Source organism: Camarhynchus parvulus, chromosome 1 (genome assembly GCF_901933205.1).
Source record: "Camarhynchus parvulus chromosome 1, STF_HiC, whole genome shotgun sequence".
Lineage (NCBI taxonomy): Eukaryota > Metazoa > Chordata > Aves > Passeriformes > Thraupidae > Camarhynchus > Camarhynchus parvulus.
In genome coordinates this window covers 81,743,342-81,762,930 of record NC_044571.1, presented here as the reverse complement: position 1 = coordinate 81,762,930, position 19,589 = coordinate 81,743,342, and the positions used below count along the sequence as shown (strand labels likewise).

At 41.5% G+C, this 19,589-nt stretch overlaps 1 protein-coding gene across 1 annotated transcript in view; it reads right to left on the bottom strand.

Annotated features, from left to right (window-relative positions):
• The window catches only part of ME3 (malic enzyme 3), a 117,234-nt gene that overhangs the window by 48,473 nt on the left and 49,172 nt on the right, over nt 1–19,589 (bottom strand). The window contains exons 2-3 of the mRNA XM_030957426.1: nt 4,908–5,041; nt 3,439–3,588 (exon numbers count right to left, since the gene is read on the bottom strand). Of these exons, the coding sequence (XP_030813286.1) occupies nt 3,439–3,588; nt 4,908–5,041 (284 nt within the window). The remainder of the gene's footprint in view (nt 1–3,438; nt 3,589–4,907; nt 5,042–19,589) is intronic.

The window sequence follows — 19,589 nt, the reverse complement described above, 5'->3', positions numbered from 1 at the left end:
CATCTGGGTCCCTTCACCACCTTTACAGAACTTGTGAGTCAAAGAGGGCAATGGATTTTTGTAACAAAACTGCAACCACAAGACACTAGATGAGGAGGAGCATAACCTGAGAAGTCCCCAAGAAGTGAGCATGTTTGCCTGCCTAGTCCTGTACTCCTCCTGTTACTGGCCACAGCTGCAAACAGGACCTGTGCTTAGGAAGACTTCTCTTTGGACATGTTAGTCTTCTTTTGTGCTTATTTAACATGGTTTGATCATAGAAAAAAGATTTTGACAGGGTTCTTAATCATTACTGCAGAAGAGGTGCTATTGCTTAACTTGTACTTTAACTTGTACTTATAAATTACATAATAATTTATATTTCTTATTTCAAAAATTCAAAATACAAAATGAAACTGTACTTCAGCCTGAAGGCCATAATGCTTATTACATGGCTTTAAATAAACAAATATTGTTAAATCACCAGGGAGCTGGCTGGAAAACAAGATAGGAAAAATGTATTCAAGATAGACACTTTCCAGCAAAAACTTCACAGTTCTTAGGCAACAGTGCCTGAATGTCATTTTTATAAATGTTATGGTTCCACCTCTATTTCAGTCATTTTAAACCTCTGAGGCTTAATCACAGTGGAAGAAGTCTGAGGTCAATGGAAAAAAAAATCCTGCCTGAAGGATTTAAAGCAACTGGTAAAGAGAAAGGCAGTAGGAGCTTGGGGAAGGCAGAGAACCTGCTGGGGCATCAGGAGCAATGCCTTCAGGCCCACCAGAAGAAGTGGGGAAACTGTGGGCATCATAGATAAGCATGAGAACAGTTGAATGCTTGCAGGTGTTTTTGTTCCTAGTAGCTCTTTTCTACTGCTAAATATAGAAAACCTGTTCATTTAGACTGCTGGCTGGGTAGCTTTTTAAAGGAAAGGAACACCAGGTGTCTTATTCCATTTGGAGCAGATAAATCTGCTAGCAGGGAGTATATGCTGGAGCCCTCACCTGGAAGGAGAACTCTGTCCACTGGCCCCATAAAAGAGAAACCCTTTAAGGGTTTGTATATAAAGACTAAGAAAGGGAAAAGAGGCATTGAGTCCTGCAATTACAACAACAGTATCTGACAAACAAAACATGCAGGCATGTAAACATAGATAAATGTGCTCTGATGATTGTGAGAGAAGCCCTGCTGGACATCTTGGGACTGTTTTTAGGTGCTGTTGTACAAGAGCTGCTTTGTAAGCAAGTTACATGCACTGTAATCCTTCCAGGCTCAACCTTCAAGTATAAAGCCAAACACTAATGGGGCTGAGAAAGACCCCAGCATGGGGAAGAAGCTAACTATATCCAAAGGTTGCTGCTGCTGTGGCCACAGACAGACTGCACAATAAGCTTTGCTATGTGGGCTTTGCTATGTGGGCACATCCATTCATGTTGGAGCCCAATATGGGGCTTTAAAATGGAGATCTTAGCAGAAGTATTGGCAGCCTACCTTGAACTATGTGTCTTGCAGGCCAACTCCTAATGTACATAATACGCTCCGGGACAGAAAATATATCCTCCAAGACAGTAAGAGTCAGATTGAAAAAAACAGCACATATATACACTTGCCATTTTAGTCTCATCACTTTACATGATATAACAGCTCTTTTATTTTCACAATAAAAACATCTGTCTGCTAAACAACCTTGATTACATCCAAATCTGAAGCTAGGCTGGAATTCATTCTGTACCTTCAGGGAAACAAACTCTCCACCACAGGAAATCCAATGTACCAAGGACATAGTCATTTGCTCTTTCCTGAAGAAGCCATAGGCTGGAATCCAGAAAAGACCCAGCCCAAATTTAGCAGCAAAACTGTTGGACTATGAGAACAGACATTCCTATCACATTAGTAAAGTAATGTGGATTTAAAATATGAGAAACACAGGACCTGCAGGAAGGGGAATTCTCCAACAGAAACAACTGCAGAAAGAGCTCATCATGTGGAAAGACATCCCTGCTTCCCTGAAGATAACAATGGATGGAAAATAAAAGAAGCAAAGCTCCCAAATATTGTTTTAACTTATTGCAAGGTAAAGGCAGCCAGGAGGCAAAGACACAGTGGGTGTACAGCAGGAATTGCTGCATGAATATTGATTACCTGAGAATCAGCAGCTGCTGCATTAATATTGATTAGCTGAGAACCAGCAGTGTGCTCTGCTCTGCCTGACAGTGCTCACAGCTCAACACCTGGAGACACAATCTGGGCTGTCTTATCTCTGCTACCTTTAACTCATGCCCAGAAGAAGTTAGTGTCCTCCCCCCATAAAAAGTGCAGATCCTTCTCTGGCTTCCTCATACACACTGAGGAGGAGGAGGGGATAAGATCAAGGCTTGGATAGATGAATGACTTTTCCACAGCCCAGCAGATCCACAAGTAGCACATCAAGGCCCAGAATGCAATTACCTGGCGCAGACATGAGCCAAAAAGCAGTCATGAGGAGCAGCTCACATGAAGGAATACACTGGCTTTATTGGGAATTTTCATCACAAGAAGGAAGCAAGCATGTTTGCCAAGATAATCTTATACATAAAATGTTATTAATTATCTTGTCTACACAGCCCTAGCATCTTTGAGGTGTGCCTCAGGGACTCCCCTTGACCTAGACTCAGTAGAACTTGCCTCAGCTGCCCCATCTGTAGCAGTACCCTCAGCTGAAACTGCAGTCAAACCTCATGCTTGTGAAATGCTTTGAAAATGGTATTATTCCATTCCTTTACTTTGCAAATTTCTATTTCAAAAGCTTAAATGTTCATCTGACTACTGGTACATTTCAAGGACCAAAAAATTTAAAAGCCTACAAAGAAAACTGAACCGTACCATTGAATTTTCAGGCTAGGTTAAAATGTACTTCAAAAAGCTAACAAGGGATTTATCTAAGCATTAATCATTAAAAAGAATTACGCAAAATGGGGTCTTCCAACATGGTACAGAGTGCTTAATGTTGCATGAATTTATACAGTGACTGTTCTGAGCAGAGAGGGAGGCACTGATGCAGAGCATCATCTACGAAGATGATTCTAGTGGGGTAGTTGGTGGAAGAGCATACAAAAGTTCAAAATCAGCACAATGTATCCAAAACCCAACAATTACTCAAACAGCATTGCAGAGGGCACTTGGTGCTCCTGAGACAGCAGATTGGGAGGGGTGCAGCCCTAAGTTCAGCAAGCTGTTTGGGGACTGTACAGCACTGTTTGAGAACAAAACCACTCTGTTCACTGTTTATAGGAAGAAGTCAGGGCTAGTCTCGACTCCCCAACTCATCATCAAATGTACACACACGAAGCTGCTGGCTGGTTCACTTTTTGATGAGGGATTGAGTTTTAGATGTTTTGGGCCACCCACATATGGTGTGCATACAAAAGAAACATTCACATGAAATGAAAAAATTGCAAACGCAGTCTCTTCACTCACCGTGGTCTCCTGAAAGCCAAACCATACTGCTGACAAGCCAGGCCAACTGTTGGGGTGTAAACTATGGGCATGAATTTCTCGATATCAGAAGTCAGCAGTCGGTAAAAAAGCTTCTCATTCCTGTCTTGCAATGTCATAAGAATAATATACCTTTACAGAAATAAAAACAAGTTGTACATCAGTATTTATGGTAGTTCACAGTTTCACAAAAAGCAGTCATTGGCTCGCTCAGTATGCACTCAGTTCTCCCAAGCCCTGACATTCCTTTGTGCTACTGGTACTTGAGCAGAAGGATCATGAGCAGGTACTTGGAGCAAAATTTCCCAGAGGGCCTGGTCAGCTCCACTACCCTCAGTGACAGCTCGCAATGACTCAGAAGGGCTGGACGTCACACCCATGCACAACCTTAGAATTTTGAAATTTGCATCAAAAGGCATCATACACAGCTATCAATACAGAATTTTCAAGATCAACATAGAAATTTACGACACAGAAAAGCCAGTGCAATTGGTCTACAGGGTAAGAGTCCTACTGCCTCAGTCCTCAGATCAATGCCAGCTGAGAGAGATGGAGATGCAAACCCTCCTCACTGCAGGAATCAAACAGCATTTTCCATCAGTAAGCCTGATGAACAATACTGGATACAATGAAACTCAGAAATATTAGCCAATACGATATTGCTTCTGTTTTCTTTTTATTTTTTCCTAACACACTGTCAGTTGTTTTCTGTTCTTCCATCCAGTGTTTTAGTGAATGTATTGGGGAGCATACAGATAGATAAATGAACTACTTGAGTTCACTCTACCTTCAGTGCCCTGCTTCCTTCTTGTGGCCAAAGTACACCAGAACTCTTCAGAAATGGAGTGGTAGAAAAAAGTAACATTAGTGGACCTGTTGGAACAGGTCCAGGAGAGGGTCAGGAAGATAATCAGAGGGCTGGAGCACCTCTCCTATGAAGACAGGCTGAGAGAGTTGGCGTTGCTCAGCCTGGAGAAGGGACAGTGCTGGGGACATCTAGCAACTTCCAGTATCCAAACAGGGAGCAAGTAAAAGCTGAAGAAGGACTTTTTACAAGGGCATGTATTGATAGGACAAGAGGGAATGGCTTCAAACTGAAAGAGGGTAGGTTTAGATTAGATATTAGGAAGAAATTTTTGAGTGTCAGCATGGTGAGGTGCTGGCACAAGTTGCCCAGAGAAGCTGTGGATGTCCCAGCCCTGTCCCAGACCAGATTGAATAGGGTTTGAGCAACCTGGTCAAGGTGTCCCTGGGGGTTTCGGCTTAGATAATTTTTAAGGTCCCTTTAAACCTGAACTACTCTATGATACTGCTGCTGGACAGTATGGACAGCTGGAAAAAAGTGACCCAGAGGGAAACATGTACATTGAAGCAAAATTCACAATTTTTCCTTGAGGCTTTAAAGAACAAAAAAGGGGAAAGGGAGAGGAAATAAGATGTTTTTGACATACTTGTCTAGATCATTAGATTGCTTTTCAAAGTTTTTCATCACACGAAGGAGTTGAACATCTTGGCTCAGGAAGCAAGGAGGAAGGAGGCCATGAATTCCCAGCTGTAGCCTTTCTTGAAGTGTAAAAGCCATTCCCTGGGAAGAAAAAAGGAAGGCACATTCAAATGGCATAATATGCACTACCAACTAGGATATCCAAGGAGAAAGCAAGCAACAGCATGCAGCCCCTTTGGGCCTGCAGGCAGTCCTGCCCCACAGGGAGTGTGGGGTCCAGACCACCCAGACCTGCAGCTTCTGGATTAGCTGTCCAACACCAGTAATGCTGTAAAGAACTCACATTCTTGCCATCTGAATTTGGTTTATTTCTACAGTGCTTTTACACATATTTTTAGTGTTTCTTTCACTTCATACTCTTTTTATATTACTTCATGAGCTCATGGCTACTAGTTTCCATGGCCTTCCTGGAAACACAGTGATCATACTCCTTTACAAATCACATAACATGTGTAGAATCATGGAATCATTTGGGTTGGAAAAGACTTCAAACTTCATCAAGTTCAACTGCTAACCCAGCATTGCCAAGTCCACCTCTGAATTATGTCCATAAGCGCATCTACATGGCTTTTAAATACCTTCAGGTATGGTGACTCCACCACTCCCCTGAGCAGCCTGTTCCAATGCTTGACAACACTTCACATGAAGAAATCTTTCCTAATATCCAATACAAAACCTTCTTGGTGCAATTTGAGACTGTCTCCTCTCATCCTATCTATCACTTGTTATCGGGGAAAAGAGACTGACCTGGCTACAACCCCCTTTAGGTGGTTACAGAGAGCACAAGGCCCCTGAGCTTCCTTTTGTCTAGGATAAACACTCCCAGCTTCCTCAGCTGCTCCTCACCAGACTTGTGCTCCAGACCCTTCCCCAGTTCCACTGCCCTTCTCTGGACACGCTCCAGCCCCTCAATGTCCTTGTTGCAGTGAGGGGCCCAGAACTGAACACAGGATTGGAGCTGTGGCCTCACCAGTGCCAAGCACAGGGGACAATCCCTGCCCTGGTCCGGGTGGCCACACCATTGCTGATCCAGGCCAGGATGCCACTGGCCTTGCAAGACCCAGCACTTCACTTTATTGAACTTCATACAATTTGCCTTGGCCCATCAATCCAGCCAGTGCAGATCCCTCTGCAGAGCCTTCCTGCCTCCATCAGATCAACACTCCCACCCAACCTGCAAGTGCTGCAGATGCTGGCAAAAATATTTGTAAAACTATCAGCAATGCCAAGGAACATGTGCCAGGACAGAGAGAAGGACTGAAACTAATTTTCCTGTTTGCCAGATCCATGCTTTGTACATACATGCTGTGACACTCCTTTCATTAGTAAAATGTGCACTAGCGCAAATTAAATGAAAAAAATAGTCTTCCTTCATCTTAGAGAAGTTATTCAGCCTCCAGGATAGCTGAAAACAATCTTTATCTCACAAGCATTCTCATAGGACTTTTTTCTGCTCTAAAACAGGATAGAGTCGAATATTTTCAAAAATTGCTGTAAGAAAGAGCATAGCAGAGAGAAACTGTTCCTCTTCCAGCCAGCAGATGAGGAGTCAGCAGTTGCCTGGGAGGCAGGAGGCCAGGATTCTCCTGCCAAGCCCAGAAACAGCATTGAGGCCTCCATGGTCGTTGTTGAATGTTGTACCCAGGACATGTCTGTTTCTGCTGAAATTACTGACACTTCTGACACAAATTTCCTTCCTGGACAAGAGAAACTTTCCCCCAAATGAGTTTCATAGCAAAACTGGTACATTCTCACAAGATAAAGTCTGAGATTTTTTAAGTCATCATTTCTGAATTAAAGAAGAGGCAATAAGTTCTCATCAGAAAACTTGTAATCATCTGCATTCTCCAGGCTGGAGACTTCTGAAGTACTAGACTAAGATCAACACTGGACATCATCTTGGCATCAATATTTGGCTTTACATCGCCAATATTAGGCCACAGCAGGGAAAATACAGCTACTGTATTTTCTGTACTGAACGTCAAACTTTATCTACAATAAATAGGTAAAAAAGAATACTATTTCAAACCATTTACTTCCCGTGACCTTTGCACATGGAAGACAGATAATGAGGGACAGAAATATTTGTCAGTAAATACTCTACTTGCTTGTCTAGAGAAAGTCACATCAAAGATTGGCCAATCAGGGTTCAGACCTGCCCCTTGCTCATACCCTAGAACAGAAATGAAGCAAGCAAACACAGTAAACCAGCAGTGGTTACTCTTCTGAAAAGGGTAGAAAAGGCAGAAACACAGTATCCTAGCCATTTCTGCATTCAACCACTGACAATCTTCTTGTGGTAATTTTTCAATAGGAAATAAAGTCCTTTCAGGGATTTTCCACACAGTAAAACAGTGAGACATTTAATATTTCATCAAATGATCACACACCAATAGAAGAAACACTTTCTGCATTTCAGCTCATTTCTATTCAAAATAATATCATGGTGCCTTACAGAAATGACAGCCTGAATGGCCACTACAGTAATCCTTTCTTGTTTTCTGGCTTGAGCTCTGCCTAAATGACATCTCCAACCATTCCACAAGAGCAGGAGCAGCTCAAACTGCTCCAACAGCCCAAACTGTTTAAACACAATCACAGTTGTGCTGTTAATAGTCCAAGGCTAAGCATGGCAATAGTGACACACAACATCTCTAACTCACTGCATTTACTGCAGCTCTGCATTCATCTGAATGAGCTATACCAGTATAAGCACCTTCATACTGGAGCAATTGCAAACACATGTGATGAGGAACCTGCTGCTTTCACAACCAGTTAAATCTCCAAAACACTTTTCAGTACAGAGCTGGTCCATCATCCGTGCCTCTGTGGCAGGGTTGGGAGTGGTACAGAAATTGCCAGCACTAACATTAAGGATGCTTTCTGAAGCGTCTGTGAAGGCCTAGGAGTAGGACCCCATGGTGAGGTGGTTATATTCACTGAAACAGCATAGCGTGAAATGAATCTGGAAACACATTCTGCCCCAGATCAAAAGCTCAAATTCACCGAGGTATTGCTATGTTTAAGATTAAAGCTTTTAGAATTGGTTTTTTTTAAAGCCTGCCTGAAAGCCATATTGTACCTCTCTTTTTCTGGTCTTGAAAGGCCTAATGATTAGATGATGGGCCACAACATTGCAGAGCTAAAGCCAGGTGCTGCAATTCAATTTTAAATGTATTGGAAATGAGTTGGCATGGAGAGGGCAGATGCTATGTCACTAACCAAAAACAAAGGCAAAAATATCAGCTGCCCACTATGCTTCATGCAACAGAGAGGCCAAGTGAGGGGTTTTGTTCTGAAAAAGGCTTGCTTCAAATAACCTCAAATGCTTCTGTTTTCTTACTGCTGACAGCACCAAGTCTGTTACGTGGCAGGCCCCTCTTTGCAGTTCAATCCATACAAGCCACTTATTTTGGAAACTGAAGGGTGAAGCCAATCCACATATAATGATTAGTTTTATCACTGCCTGCACTTTATAGCAGTGAGAAAGGGGTGTTTCACTCAGGGCTGGATACAAGCAGGGGGGATGCTGGCAAGGCTTGTGTTTATAATTTACTTGTTATAGATCAGCCTTCTGTAGGTGGGAATAAAGACACAAATGATAGTTCCTATGGTATCAGAAAACTACTTTTAATGTAATGGATGCCTAATCAAGGGCTGAATACTCTTTACCTAGTGTAGAACATCCAGAGTCCAGTGTAACTCAGATAATCTCCAGCTCCTGAGCATTTCTTTTGGAGCAAAGCTTTGGCTTACTGCATTTATCCATATCCCTGTGCTCTAGAGAGCAATGCAGCCACAGCACAGGGAGGGCTGTGGGACTTCTTGGATGGCCAGTCCAAGGGGTTCATGCAGTTTATACTGTCCCAGGCCATTGCCCTCTGTGATGCTGGGACTCCAGCTGCAGTTCTCAGGAAACCTTTGGGACCACATCCTTCATCCATGCAAATGAAAGCTGGTTTGGCAGTCTTTGAGCTGAGTAAACAAGTGAACATCTCCAACCCTTTGGCAATGGTCCCTGCAACTGGGAACTTCCTAGTCTGACTGGAGCAGAGTGCTGGAAGGGCACACTGGGAAATACAGACACACAGGGATCACCACTGCAAGCTGCAAGAGCAGGTGCAGTTTATCTATTTCTCCTTTACAACTAGTATGTTAGCAGCCAGGCTAAGGAAGACCTAATAGTCAGGGAACTTAACAAGTTTATTCTATACAGATTTTTCTGTAATGTGTTTTCCATATATTTCCATAATGTGTTTTGCACCTGTCCAGTTTTATGGTAGGGATGTGCTTTGACTATCTGCAAGCAAAAGTTCCTTCCATAAGGGGTCAGGATCAGAAGCTAAACTAATCCCCACTGAGACTGCACGTGGGCTGGGGAGCAGAGAGCAACAGCAGAAAACATCAATTTTCTACATGAAGAAAGATTTTTCTACAGAGTTCAGATCCTGCAGTGACCTCCTTGACTTCAACTGACTTGATAAGCTTCTTCACAGTGTTCCGTCTCAGCTACTCAAGCTTCTCTTCCTGGAGTGGACAGACTGATAGGTACTGAACTCCATCCTGGGAAAAGCTGTATTGAAAATATTTGCAAAAAAAGAGTGAGGGAGGGACATCAGAGCAGCAGTTCTTTGTTTTCTCCTTTTAGAAGTCTTGTAGCTTCATATTACCTTTAATTTAGATGTGTTTGTGCTCTTAAGCTTAGTAAAAACCCCAGCCTGTGATGCTTTGGAGTATGGGGAAGACATCTCTGAAACCTGGAAAGAAGACTCCCCTCTGTGTCTTCTCAGCAATTATTGCTGGGCAAACCTTTTGTTGACTGTGATTTACAAACTCTTCTCACAGTGCCTATTCCTCTTTCTGAGTTCGCAGTCACTGGTTGAAAAACCCCTCACTCTCAGCCATCCCCTTTGTCACAAAATGATATAATAGTGGATTTCTAATCTTTTCATATTGTTCATCCTTCTTCTCCCACAGAGCCTGGGAACGCTATTAAAAACTCCAAGACAAAGGTAATTAAGCAACTCAACTTTGTGTTCATTTTAGTTCCTGGGGAACCATCTTTAATGAGGTCCTCTAATTCAATTACAATGTAAGTTGTCCCTACTGTTAATGAGGTTTTACCAGTAACTCTTTTGTTTTGTGCAAGTAACTTTTTCACTGGATTACATTTCTATTATTCTTCTCAGTGACTTTTGATTTACACCAATGTACGACTGAGCAGAACTGGAAGATGACAAAGCCCCTGTGCCAGAGGGATCTCATCCTGCACAGTTTCATCTCACAGAAGTAACCACTTTCCTGGTGAGGACACTCCTGCTGCAAGATATGTCAGGGTCTCAGGCAAAAAGCAGCAAAGCTTGCTGTTCCCATGTGTTGCAGGAGGTTTTCTTCAATAAATAAAACTCATAAAGCAAATGTCTGCAGGGATTTGTTCATGAATCCATAGGAAGAACTGCAGTGCTAAACTCCTCAAGCCCTGCACCATGATTTCACACTGCAGTGGTACAGCTCTATACCAAAGTTAGTAGAGAACTCATTATGATTTTCTGTAGTTTGTCAGCTCCAGGGCAGCAATTTGTCCTCCATATCAAAAAAATAAATGAATCTATTTGCTACAGACTTAATGTGTTTTGTCTGCAAATAAGTTTCTGTTGCATTGAGAAAAACAGATTTTTAAAAGATGAATGACACAAAATTCCCCAAAGAACAGCTTGTTTGGCACACTTGCTTCTTCCCACAAAAGCAATGTTAAGATCCTCGCAAAGTTCTAGCCAAGCTAACGGGAATATTTCTTTGGCTCTGTGGAGGGATAGATAAGTCATTTGATTTTGACTAGATTCACAAATGTGTTTATATGCATGATGTGTCTACATACAAGCTTCAGTGTCTTTTGGTAAAGGAGAAAAGTAAAATCACTTCAGGGAGAACAAGACTGCCATATACAGAAAAATGTGATGGCATGAGGAAGAAAAGCCCTGGAGAAATCCTGAGAAATTATGAGGAGCAATAGAGCACTGCAGAATCCCAAATGGTGGGGGCACACATAGTGCATGCAAACAACCAAGCAGAAGACGATTCCTGCCTGGATCAACCTAAATCATGAAGCACTTGCTGGTTTCTCTCTCATGTGTAGCAAAATATTGCAGACAAGGGTGGCCTGGTGGAGTAAGCACCAATGAGGACATCAGGTTTTGGGCTACTGCCAAGCTGTTGGGCAGAACCCTGAGGCAAATCCCAAATTCTCAGTCCCTTACCAAAAGTATCCCATGTAATCCTGGCACACAGATTCAGGTGGATTGCCCCTCCTATATCCAAAGCAAAGGAAGACTCCCTGGTGCCTCTCCTACTTTATTCCCTAAATAATTCCACATCAGTTTTACACCTACAACTGTCACAGCTTTTCATGCCAATTAGTGAGCGAAATGAGCTAGTCCAGGATAGAAATGTCTCATAGTCCACATGCCCATGTCTCATCTAAGGGGGAAGCAATTATTTCTTCTCATGAGGAAAGGGGGCAGGGTAAAATCAGTTTCTGCAGGCAGTTTGCCAAGCACTAACCCAAATATTTCAGTTACTGTGATGTTGGAGACACTTTTCTCCCAAATATAATGTTGCCACTAGACAGGAAGAATGCAGCACAAACGACAATGCTTGCTTTCCCAAGCCTGTGAAAACCAGTCATCATCATCAATTTGAAAGAGCAAGTATGTCTGAGAAGAAAGATGAAGGCAATTCTAAGGTTGAAATGTGATCCAAAACATTAAGAAAATACAGTTTTAAAAGCCAGTTTTACAATGTCTGGAAACTTCTCCCATTGTACATGCAGCTGATCATGTGAGTTGTGGCTGCATACAATTTGTGTCTGGTGCTACTAAGAGCACTAACTTCCTTTTGAAGTCCCTTTTGAGTAAATCACATAAAATGAGACTTGTGCACTTTGCACTTACTGCTTGCACACAAACTGCACCATGCTGTAGGTCTGGAGCGTGGGAGCCTCTCTGCAATTTTTATCTCTTTCGCTACTGCCACCCCAGCAAATGGGGCTGCTCCAAACATAGGCTGCAGCTGGATTACAGTTTATGGATGATTGCTGATGCTGTATTCTGTTAAACAATACTGAAAAGCATTGCTTCATCCATAAAATTAGCTGTTTCACAAGAAAACAGCTTGGTGGAAGCTGAATCTGAATGAAAGCAAGAGTTGTTTTGTTACTGACTGTACCGGAGATGTTTTCTCTGCTGTAGCATTCCTATGTCCTTGTCACTGTCCTCCTTCACATGCTGCTTCTACCAAAGGTGTGTAGAAAGGAACCATAGCAGCAGCTTCTTGAGCATTACCAGATGTTCTTTGCACATCCTTGTCTAATCCAGGAGAAGCAGGCTTGGCTCCTGAACCACGATTTTGATAGCTGTGCAAGAAGATCTAACATATGTCGGCTTCAGAACATTTGAGATGTTTACAGAACATTCAGATACCCTCTCAGATAAAGGATTCTAGAGAAAGGCAATGTTGTCTTTTAAAAATCAGGAACAAGAGAAACAGACAAGGCTCTAACTAAGAAATTTGCCATCTTAGTAAAACAAACACAGTAGGAAAGACACCCTGAGCTCTCATTTACAACCACCATTCAAAGGCAACTAAACATGCAGGTAAACACAGAGCACCCCAAAGGAAATCTGTGTGAGCCTCCATTTCCTATTTGAGTAATTTGTACAACTTTAGTTTTTCCCTCTCTGTTTCTGCTGTTCTGCATGGCAAGGTCACTGATGGACTTCAACCCAGGCAGCTTGTGCTGGGGCTCAACAGAGAAACCATCCCCCAGCTCAGTGCCCATTGGCACTGGAACACACCAGAGGCATACAGCAATCAAGAATGTCCAGCTTCCTTTTGGAGATCTTTGTGCAGTCCTCATTTAGCAGCTCACCTTAGAATTTAGCTGTGCCATGCTGATATTGCTCTTCCCACTTCTCAGCCTTTCAGAGATTCAACCCTCCAGTGGTTTTGCCCCTCAAGGCATTAAGCAAGTTGCTTTCCTCTCTTTACTCCAGCATTTCTACAGCTACATTTCACAAAACCCCTTTATAAGACTGACAGGTAGCTAAAGGTTTATGTGCACATACACAAATGTGTGTGTGTGCGCGTGCATGCGTGCGTGTATACATACATACAAACACTTAGCACCAGTGCATGCTCTTTTCCAATCCAGTTTCCAGCCAGTCCCAAATGATCTCCATGCTGACCTCAGGGGCCTGTCTCTTTGCCAAGCACATGTTTTTCCTAAGCACACACAGGCCCTCTAACTGTCCAAACTACTTTTGGCACCACCAGGAGAGTAGTTGGCCTGTCATGACTACCCTATGACCCGTCCCCTTGTCCTCCTTGTCTGAACACTTTACTTCAAAATTTTTATTCCTTTTAATGCATAGAGGAAAAAGGAAGATGCATGAAGTGCTCACATACATGCAGTCTGATCCTCTGTCTCCAGCTCTCATCACCTCTGTGTGCACTCTCCCTGCTTTGTTTACTGACAACTGGATGTGAGCTGTTGCTAAATTCTGGGCAGTTGAATGCTCAGCACTTGGCACACTTGGCCCTGACACCGAAGCACTGGGGCTGCAATTTCTACAGAACCACAATAAAAATGATACATCCTTTCTATCAAACTTCCCCTTCAGGACCGCTAAATATTCTTCCAATTATACAGTCCTTTTATTTTCCACTTTCTTTGCTCCTCAGAATTTCAGTTCTATTGTTTCCATATGGTGTGAGTACACTATGTCCAAATATTCCAGGTGACAAAATACCACTAATTTCATACCAGTGCTTTAATTTTTATCACTTTCTCAAGACTGAGCTTAACCACTTCAAGTTTCAGAAGCACACTCTGCTCTATAAACTATAAATCAAATACCTAATAAAGTTCCTGAGATTTTTAAAAAGAAAGTTCAAAAATGAAACTCCCATCCTCCTCTTCCAACTGTTTTTAATCAAGGACAGTATGAAATAAGTTATCCAAGTTCAGAATGAAAAAAAAAAAGAGAATGCAAAATTACTTGGAGATTAAATTTGAAGATTAAACCCCTTTTGATTCCTTGAGCTGTCTGACAAACATTTCTGTGGGACAGCAATTGCAGCAAGATGTTATGAAATATTTATGTCAGTTTATAACATGCGTGACCACATGTTGGTCAAGACAGCTGAACTGTTCATTACTGCTAGGAAGCTGTAAATCACCCCTCTGGCAAACCTTCACATGAGTTTCGAAATAAATTGGTTCTGTTCTTGGTCCCATTAGATGCTATAGCTTGAAATGCAAACAGTATTATTGTTGGCATGGCTGCTGCCTGTCCACCTCAGCTCATATTACTCCAGCCTGTTATAGCTTAAACAAGTATTGTCCGAGGCCAAAGCAGTGGCTTCCTTCCTCCAGCAGAACATCCATTCCTCTGTACCCAAAACAATTTGGCTAAATGACACAAAGAAGAAGCGTGACTGCAGTAAGGGTAACAAACAGTCCAGGCTCTTTGAATAAACAAATGTTATCCCAAAATAATTTGATATATGGGGGATTATGGTTAAAGCATTGATTTCACTCGCGCACCTCAGTCAGGAGACACCAATCAAACCTCCAAACCTGCTATTCAAAGTGGGGTTTCGACTTAGTAATAGCTGCCTTGCTAAAAAGAAATGTTGCAGTGTGGGGAGCATTGGAGGCAGAGCCAGAGTCTGCAAATACTGAGAATGCTGATGTGATTTTTGCTCATGGCCTGCTATGAAAGACCTGTAGGCAGGGCATATCTTTGGGAACAGACCTCTCAAACTCAGGTTTGCGGTCAAGGTTTTGATTCTCCTCTGCCCAGCATCACAGTAATCAGCAACATCACAGTAAAGCAAATGTAAAATGACTTTTAACTTCTCAGTGTTTGAAATAAATAAAGGTCTGGATAGCCAGAGCTGAAAAGTTGGATGGAGACCTTATATTGACCTTTAAAAATAAAAAAGTTACTTATAGGAAGGATGGGGACAGACTTTTTAGTAGGGCCTGCTGTGATAGGAGAAGGGTTAGTGGTTTTAAACTGAAAGAGGGTAGGTTTAGATTGGACATAAAGAAGACTTATTTTAGAATAATATTAGTATTTTTTTACAAGGGCATGTAGTGATGGACAAGGGGGAATGGCTTTAAAATTAAAGAGGGCAGGTTTAGATTAGATACTAGGGAGAAATTGTTTCCTGTGAGGGTGGTAAGGCACTATAAGAGGTTGCCCAGAGAAGCTGTGGATGTCCCAGCCCTGAAAATGTTCAAGGCCACTTTGAATAGGGATTTGAGTAATCTGGTCTAGTGGGTGACATCCTAGCCCATGAGAGGGAGCTGGAACTAGATGATCTTTAAGGTCCCCTCCAACCCAATCCAAGAGTCTGTGTTCTGGGGAAAATGAGGCTACAATTCACCATCAGCATGATTTTGGCAGTTGTCAATGGCTATATGGAGTTTTATCATATTCAGCATCTTCCTCCTGGGCCTGAAACTCAGATGTAAGAAATTATCATACTACCTGTAAAATCAGAGTGAGGGAACACTCCTGAAGTTGTAGGTTACCATTACATTTAGCATTGGACAAAACCCAACAAGTCACACTATGCTTTGTTACTCCTCACAATAAAAGCATGGTTGTCAGAGTATGTGTCCATATGGCATGTCTTTTGTGTGTTTAAAAAAGCTTTGTCTTCTGTGCCATCAGTACACAGAAATGCTGACTTTTCCATGTCAGTCATTAACCAACATCACTTTCCGGCAGTGTGTCCGACTTGCTGCCACACAGCAGCATCCCTTCCAAACCCAGGAGAAGAGGTTGGCAGTTTTGACTGACTGATCCATCACTGATTTTGATGAACTAAGGATTCTTGTGGAGGAAAGTCCTAAAGCTGAGCAGCTGAACAGTTATTGAAAATGTGCATACAACTGCATCAGCAGCCTCTCAAGTAAATAAAAGCCATAGGCTGGACAGAAGCCCATGAGCCAGAGAGATGAAATCCCAGTCCTGATAGTGGTGTGGGCAAATAAAGAAATCGATTTTAGTATACAATAGTATACTAAAATAGTATACAATGGTCAGGAGAAAGCCAGTGGGATATTTCAGCCCCCCCCAGCAGGGTCATCACTGCCCCAGGAGCTGACTCCTTCCAGAGCCCAAGGAGAGTTCCTGGTCACTTGGACACAAGCATTTCCAAGCTCAAGTGCATTTCCATTTGTAGATGTAGAATGCTTCTTCTGTCCTCTCTCTTCTGATTTTCTTTCACAGAAAACGCAAAGAACTTATGTGGCAGAGATGATAACGAATGCCAGATTATCTCGTGGCTGTTGCTATTTCCAGGATGTATCACTCAGAGCTTTCAGGAACGTCAGTGAACATTTTGTTTGGGCTGAAGTACTGACACACTTATTGTATTTCCTCTGATGACTTCCTGAAGCAAGGTTTTTGCTTTTTCTAGCTGATAGCAGATGTATGTGTGCCAGAAGCTAAGGAAATGAACACCATTAGTGCCAAACCTGCAGGATGAACCTGACTGCTGCTTCAGCACACAATTAAAAAAAACTTGCACTAAAAGTTGATTATTTTCACAGTTATTAGTAACTTGTTATTGGTACTTTCATGATAGCATTCTGTGTACAAATAATGTCAGTAATAACAAAAGATAATCCTACAGACAGTTCCTACACATTTACTGCTCTAGGCTGTGTTAGGCAACTTGGTACACACTTTATTTAAAGATCACAAAATCACTCCTGCTGGCACACAGTGGTGACCTGCTCCCTTTGGGACAGTGGCTGTTGTGAGTTCACAGCTTCTGTTCAAGTGTACACTCTGTATTTCAGCCAACAATGTTAAACCTTGCTTTTTAAAGAAATCAATCTCTCAAGTTGCTTCCAACCCATACTAAGATTTAGTGAACCGAGTCCTTGGGTACAGATTGAATTTTGACTTAGAGCTTGGTCTCTGAACCACTGCAATGACTGAGGCAGGGCACACACCACATCCCAAGGCAAACTGTGTGCAAGCTTCATATATGTTGTCAAAGATATCTAGCTCTGGAATAAGCTTTCAGAGAATGTCAAGAAGATCCTGGGTGCGACCTTCTGGAAATAAACTAAAGCCTTTCCCTTCAGCAACAACACCCCTAACAATTTGAAACAACCTTTTATTCCTAAAGCCCTATCAACTCAACTCTTCAAAAACACAAAGCACAACAGAGAGCTTAACCACAGATGGAGTCTGGACTCCCCAAGGGAAAGAGGGTGGTGTCTCCATGTCTGAGTCCCAGGATGACAATCAGTGACATGAAGTCTAAAGATGAGCAGTTGTTTGTCTAAAGACAAAAGCACTGAGTTAATCCTTCTGCTAGAACAAATTTAAAAAATTAAAACTTTAAAACCAATTTAGAAATTTTTCTGAAAGCCATCTCTTCTGTCCAAAGCTTGCAGATTTGTTCTGAACCTAACGCAGGCCTTCACTCAGCAGCAGGCTAGGGTGGAAATTATGAAGCTGACATTTAGGCCTGGCAAAATCAAACCCTGTACGTACTTACAACAGAAAGCAAAGTGGAATAAGCTTCCTTTGTTCCTTAGCCAGAGAGTTTGGCTTAGCCCTTAGCCTAGCCCTTCTTCCCAGCTTAAGAGAAACTGGACTCCAGTGGTAAAACCCTGGCTCCACAGCAAAACTCATGTTGAATCCAGAGCAGATCAGATACGATAAGTCTTTGGAATTTTTTTGCTAGACAAAAACATAAATGTAAACAACAACAATTACTGCATTACCATTAAAAAACAAAGCCTCCTTAAAGTGGAAATTGAAGCAATGGCAAGACATACTGAGGTTTAATCATACTAAACCTGCAAGGTCCTGTGAAGAGGAGGGAGTAGGACTCAGTGATCTTTATGGGTCACTTCCAGACGGAGATATTATACTATTCTGTGATCTTACAGACTTAAGGTTTTTAAAATAAATGTAATTTTCATAGCAAAAGAAATGTTGCATTATTAAGTTACATGTCCACGAAGAAAATCTCATGCTTTTTAATTTATGTAGAATCAACAGAGCCAAATTCAGTATCAGGTACAAATGCCAGTGAAATGCATTCTTTCAAATATAAATATTTTAATTTCTGCTATTCTGAAATGCCCTCAACTTAGTGCCTTTGGATTTGAATTTAGCTAGCAGGTACAATATTTTCTCTTCATTTGGGCTAGCCACAAAGTTGGAAAATCAACTTATATTTGATAAAGGAGAACTGGTTTTTCTTTCACCATTCTTTTACCAAGAAAATGAATCAAAAATAAATTCCATTTAGTCAAAATGAAAACAAAATGAAAACAAAATTTCATTTTCTTAATGAAAACAGAGTTCTACTTTCCAGGTGCATTTAGGTACTTCTAGATGCATAAATACACCTACTTGGATTATCAAAGATATGTTAATAAAATATGTCTCTAATCTGAGATTCAGATTAGAGTGTTCAGACCCCAGAGATTTAAAATAGCTCTGCCTAAATACTTCCACAAGTCTGACTGGTAACATAGTAAGAAACAACATATTCTCAATTGGCTGTATTTTATTTATTTTATAAACTAGATTTTCTCATAACATTATTCTACAAGTCTGGGTATACACACACACACACACACACACACACACAAAAAAAGAAGCCATAAAATTTATTTAAAAGAGACCTTGCCAAATAGCCCTAATATCAAATTAGAATAAAGGCATCTGGGAAAGGAAAAGAGAATACATATAAATGGATCTAGACAAGCTTATCTGGTTGCTCAACTAAAAACAATGTCTTGGGGCTGTCTTCTTACAACAAGAACTTGCTTACACTGTACATGTGCATAAACATTGCCAGCCAAGGAGAAATAACATTAAGGAAAATAAAGACAAAATACAAAATTAGGTTTCCTTCTTGTTACAGCCAGTACTTCCCTCCAGATCATTTACTCCAGCAGGATGCTGTTTCTGCACCACAGTGCTGACACTCATGAGTTGCTTTCACTACAGGGGTTCATTTTGTTGAGGGGGCTATGTGAGTTTTCTAGATGTGTAGTTTGTTGGACAATCAAGTTCCTCACCTTCTAATTTTGCAGCTTTCTCTGCAATTTCTAAGGCTTAGAACATCCCAGTTTATTAAAAGGATGTGCACATGCTTGGTATTGATAATTTTTTCAATGAGTCCAGAATCAGGAGGAGGTTATTGTCCCTAACAAAAGCGCTAAAGGTAGAATGGCATTTTGGGAAAGCTTCTACCAGTTGATTTCTTCAATTTAACCACGAACAAACAAAAAAAAAAAAAAAAAAGAAATTAAAAGTGAATACACAACACATTTTTCACATGGAGCCATGTAAATGAATTTTTTCTATTGATTTTTTTTTCCTGTTTAGAGGAAGAGAAAACAATGACGTGCAGGTATTAAATCGTACCAAGGAGACAGACATACACTGTAAGTGTGGTTTTGTCAGCAAACATTTGATTACTTGGAGCTTTCTTTACAGGCTGGAGCAGAGCCAGGTGGTGACTAGTGGTGGCACTGAAAGAAGAGGAACACGGTGGAAGTCAGTCACCAGAAGAGACC